Below are 4,544 nucleotides of genomic sequence, written 5' to 3' on the forward strand. Positions count from 1 at the left end.
CTGCCAAGCATTCTTAAGAATGCTTGATCAACGAACTGTCCGCTTTGGCCGTGTGAGTATGAGTGGTGGGAATCACTAACAACTAGTACTAGTATTGATGTGTATCGCAGAACGACTATGGTGACATTATCAACACACTGATTATTATAATTGGAGCATGTTGATGAAATCAAAACAGTGATTCAGCTGGACTCGATACATTAATAGAACATCATCTAAGATTCAAAGTCTTTGTGTAAAAACTACCACTCAGTAAAGAATCTAAATTCATACACTAAATGTACAAAAGTATTGGAGCAATTTATCAACTCAATCACTCAAAACATTAGACCTGTGTATAAGATCAAGTAGTGATGTCACATCCTAGTCATGCAGTTTGCATTCAGAAAAAAAACAAATAGGTCCATAAAGACATTGGTTAAGTTTGGTGTGGGAGTCGAGTTTGCTGTGGTCTTTTTTGGGGGGGACTTTGGTCGTGATGTTTTTTGTCCGTGACATACAAAGAGCCAAAAGACTTCCAAAGATCCACTGGGCTGAGCGACTGCCTGTGGAGGCTCGATGCAGGAGGATTTGGTGTCACCTTTGACCTTATTAACTTTAGTTAACTTAACTGTGAATTATGTTGACATGTTTTACTGTTCTGAAACAGACTGGGAAGATCACAGCAGACAGCTTCAGAAAAAGCTTTTTAGAGTGGGAGGCTGTTAGATTTGAAGTGGATAAGATCTGCAGGGAGGAGCATTTTATCTGTCCTGCATGCACCCCAGACATGCTTGCTGTTTCTGTGGACTGAAATCGCAAGCACTACCGCTTTAAGAACGCAGCAAGGTACTTACAAAATGTGTGTAATTTGCAGTGTTGTTAAAGTAACCTTTGCTGTGTCATATTGAAGGTCAATGTGTACCTTTCTTTCAATTAGATCTGAAGAACAAGCCTTATTTGATGGCATCTTCATTGCAAAAGATGATGAAGTAGAAAGATTTGTGGATTACATTCATTCCAACACCAACCATGTAAACTTGTTGTATAATATTTCTAAAAACACGACCAATAACATTTTACAGTTGACATTGTTTGGGTGAGTCCTGACTATTTATATCAACCTTTTTCCATGTTGTAGGTCTCTGGAAGAGGTGTCTGTGGAGGGGAGTGGTCAGCTGCCAGGGAAACTTCTCAGAGATCCTCTAGTAAAATTGATGAGGAGGGACTTGAGCTTGCGGTCTGTCGACATGGAGTTTTTCTCGGCGCTCTCAACATGTTCAGGGGAGAAATATATGCTTATCCCCTCTACCTGCAGAACAAGCTGGCAAATAAGTCAATAAGCTTTTTTGCCATGGATGTAACCTGCAAGTACTGGCCCTACCTCCACAAAGTGACAAAAAGCTGCCCGGAGCTCCAGCACCTTCTGAGCATGAAACCATTCCTCTCAGTGTTTCATGCCAAAGCCCATGATTTTAAATGCGAGGTAAGAAAACATTACCATGTCATTAACCGTCCCTAAACACCTGCAAAGGTATGTTGGCAGCTTTTAAGTATTTTCTTCAATAGGTTAAATGGAGTGGAGCTTACCAGCAAGGGGCCGGATTGACACTTGGGGAGGAGGTTGAGCAGTGTAACGCCTTCCTCTCTAGGATTGCTGTGACCACAAAGCACATGTCCAAAGCAGGTAAGGTAACCACACACTGCACTACTTAGATTGAATGTGTTACAAGAAAATTGTAGCCAGTGAGGGACATGTGGTACAACACAGATTAGTGTATTTTCTTTTCTTTTTTACAGGACGTACAGACATGCTTACACTGATGGCCATGCGCTGGAATCAGCAAAAGTTTAATAACTTGGCTGCTTCACTTGCCTGCCGATATCAGAAGGTAGAGATGAGTATTGTTATTTTCTTATATTGTAAATACCTTCTATTGTATATTTTTGTAGGTATAAATTTTTATTTCATTTCCTTTTTTTGTTATTTGAAGGCCGCAAAACGCCTGGAAAGCCAACTTCAGGATCTGGAAAGCATGAAAATCCAGCTGGCAGTGACACAGGTTGAAGTTGAGGGCTGGGTCACTGATATTAAGGAGTGGGCAGAAGGTGATAGTTATACTATTATTTCAATGTCTCAGTTCTGCAGAATAATGGGAGACATGCTTCTGCAAGTAATTACTGTTTTAAAATGAAATCATACATACACTGTTTTCTTGGTCATTTACTTGTGCAGTTAAAATGCCAAATTTTAGTATGTAGTGCATGCACACTGGAAATCATGTCAAAACAAAGTGCCCTGAAAGTACCTGAATGGTGCACAGTCCAAAAGTTGGAACATTGGACATTTCGGTGACATTCAACACTTTATTTTAAGGTGTCCTTTTAAGATTGTAATTATACATTTAAATACGGAGTAATATTAATTAACTACATGTACTTACTATAGGATTAGGGTAGGATTAGGATTTGGTTGAGGGTTAGTTACATGTAATTATGCATAATTTATTGTTATTACTATTTTAAGTTCATGTAACATATGTAACAAGGACACCGTAAAATAAAGTGTTTCCGACATTTCTTGCAGTTAGCGGATCCCATCTTGGCTACGTTGTCATTTTCTTTGGTACCCTGTTACATACTTCCTATACATGCTAATAAATATGAAATGAATATTGAGACTCACCTGTCCTTCCTCCAGGAGCTTTTTTTTATAAAGAAAAAAAAAGCAGCAAAGAGGTTAAGGTAATCCTTATGACTTCCCTGTGGCGTTCTGTGTTACACTGAGACTTAGCTCGTTTCAGTTACTGCCATGAAAATGTAAGTGAAATGTTTACACTTCTTTTCTTCTCAGCAACAACGTCCCAAAAGAATGCCGATCTTGACGCGGTGACCAGTAGAATGGAGGTGCTGGTGGCCAGCATTAAAAGAAGGTCCCAGCGCCTTTACAAAGACACCGATGGCAGCAAAGGTCGGAAAGAAAGAATCGTCTTTGACATCATTCTCTCTGACGAGACAGTTTGGCCATGGCAACTTTCACATGGTGGTATGTACACAAATCTGTTGACAATTTTGTTTGATTCACATAGTAGCACAAAACCAATTATGCCTTATCCCAGATTATCTCAAATATTATTTGAAAAATAATCATACTTACAATTTACTTATTTTCCACAACTGTATCCCAGACGCTGTAGATTTGAAAATCAAGAGGAAGGCGTTTGATGTTGTGATGGCAATAAGGAGACTTGAGGAGGAGAAGAAGATTGTTCTTTCTGAGATGGCAAAGCATTGGAAATCTCTCTCCACTCGTGCAGACACACTCAAGGAGATGTCATCCCAGCTTTCCAGTGAGGCATTGCAAAGTACGTATTTAAGTAATGTGTTGTAATACTATACTCTACATTGTCATTTTTTTTCTGATAATTTTTGTTTTACTCCCATAAGGTGAGCTGTGGGCTCTAAATGAAGAAGGGATCGAGGGTTTCCTCAGCTTAACTTTGAGAAAGAAGCAAGAAGTCACCAGAATGATGAAGCATGCAAGAGACTGCTATGCTCAAGTTTTTGATCATATTCAGTGAAATCGACACTATAATCGCCCTATTTCTGATACCGTGGGGGGCAGAAATGTTCAGTAGCACCTCAATGCAGTACATGAGATCCACGGGGAGGAGTCGGATCAAGATCCAAGGGGTGGAGATGGGTAGGATTAGGGTTGGGTTTAGGGATCGGGGGCGGAGTTGGGTAGGTTTAGGTGTATGTAAGGTGGGAGGAGTTGGATCTGGATCCGACTCCTCCCCATGGATTTCATGTTCCGCAGTGAGAACCATCTCGAAATGTTGCTGTGGGGGGCCACCACGGTCAAATCAACAAAAGAGGAAACACTGTAAGTCAGATATGCTTGAATAATAGTAATTACATATCACATGTTACTTTACAACAATAATAATGAATGTAGTTATACAAACTGAAATTAATTTAAGAAACTGTTTTTCGAATAGTCGTCTTCTGTTTATGGTAGAACAAAACTATGTGCAGAAAAGTTTACAGGAAGGTGTAAATATGTGTATTTTACTATAATAATAACATAATTCCACTGATGTCATCTGCTGTGGCAAATCTGAGTTTTCTGACAGTTTTACATGGACACACAACCCCATTTTTTTCTTGCATCAACTCACCTGCTACAGATGGTCTCTGAAAGCATCCTTGACAGGACTTTCAGCTGCTTCTCATGTGCAGTGAAGGTACATAGAGGTTCAACAAATGCAAAAACTGGCCCAAAACTTGAAAATGTGACTTAATATAGACACTATAGTGGTTATTTATACACACACAAACCAATTTTTCTGAATTTGGATGTTTAATGGGAAGTTGAATTACTTCAAGACTTGCTTTAATAACTACATTTCCTGACCTAAGCACTTTGATTTGCCTTATATACTATATAAAAAAAAAACTACAGTGAGTGTTTAAAAATACAGCCTAATGGCTTGTTTGATTAATTTGGATTGTTGTACTATTGTGAAAAACCAAAAAATAAACTATAAAAAGAGAAGCATTTT

At 38.9% G+C, this 4,544-nt stretch overlaps 1 protein-coding gene across 2 annotated transcripts; it reads left to right on the forward strand.

Moving 5' to 3' along the window:
• Positions 1 to 861: 861 nt before the first annotated feature.
• Positions 862 to 3,705, forward strand: LOC119902721. 2 transcript variants are annotated; one of them, XM_038719071.1, is made up of 7 exons: positions 862 to 1,013; positions 1,121 to 1,465; positions 1,549 to 1,666; positions 1,780 to 1,871; positions 1,974 to 3,025; positions 3,168 to 3,344; positions 3,427 to 3,705. In XM_038719071.1, exons 1-5 carry the CDS (start codon positions 897 to 899, stop codon positions 2,172 to 2,174), a joined length of 873 nt encoding a protein of 290 aa, XP_038574999.1. In that variant the 5' UTR covers positions 862 to 896; the 3' UTR covers positions 2,175 to 3,025; positions 3,168 to 3,344; positions 3,427 to 3,705. The 2 variants fall into 2 exon arrangements, with proteins under 2 accessions (XP_038574999.1, XP_038575000.1); XM_038719072.1 differs by having other exon boundaries at positions 2,004 to 3,025.
• The last annotated feature ends 839 nt before the right edge of the window (positions 3,706 to 4,544 follow it).

The sequence above is a fragment of the Micropterus salmoides genome, unplaced genomic scaffold, assembly GCF_014851395.1.
Source record: "Micropterus salmoides isolate LMB-PRFRI ecotype aquatic unplaced genomic scaffold, ASM1485139v1 Ms_hic_scaffold_14, whole genome shotgun sequence".
NCBI classification, from domain to species: Eukaryota; Metazoa; Chordata; class Actinopteri; order Centrarchiformes; family Centrarchidae; genus Micropterus; species Micropterus salmoides.

What these genes read in the sequence shown, in the direction of transcription:
- LOC119902721 (XM_038719071.1), top strand. Translation starts at nt 897, where the DNA reads ATGTGTACCTTTCTTTCAATTAGATCTGAAGAACAAGCCTTATTTGAT. An exon ending in CCCATGATTTTAAATGCGAG is followed by an intron (nt 1,466 to 1,548) that starts GTAAGAAAACAT and finishes TTTCTTCAATAG; the next exon opens with GTTAAATGGAGTGGAGCTTA. An exon ending in AAAGCACATGTCCAAAGCAG is followed by an intron (nt 1,667 to 1,779) that starts GTAAGGTAACCA and finishes TCTTTTTTACAG; the next exon opens with GACGTACAGACATGCTTACA.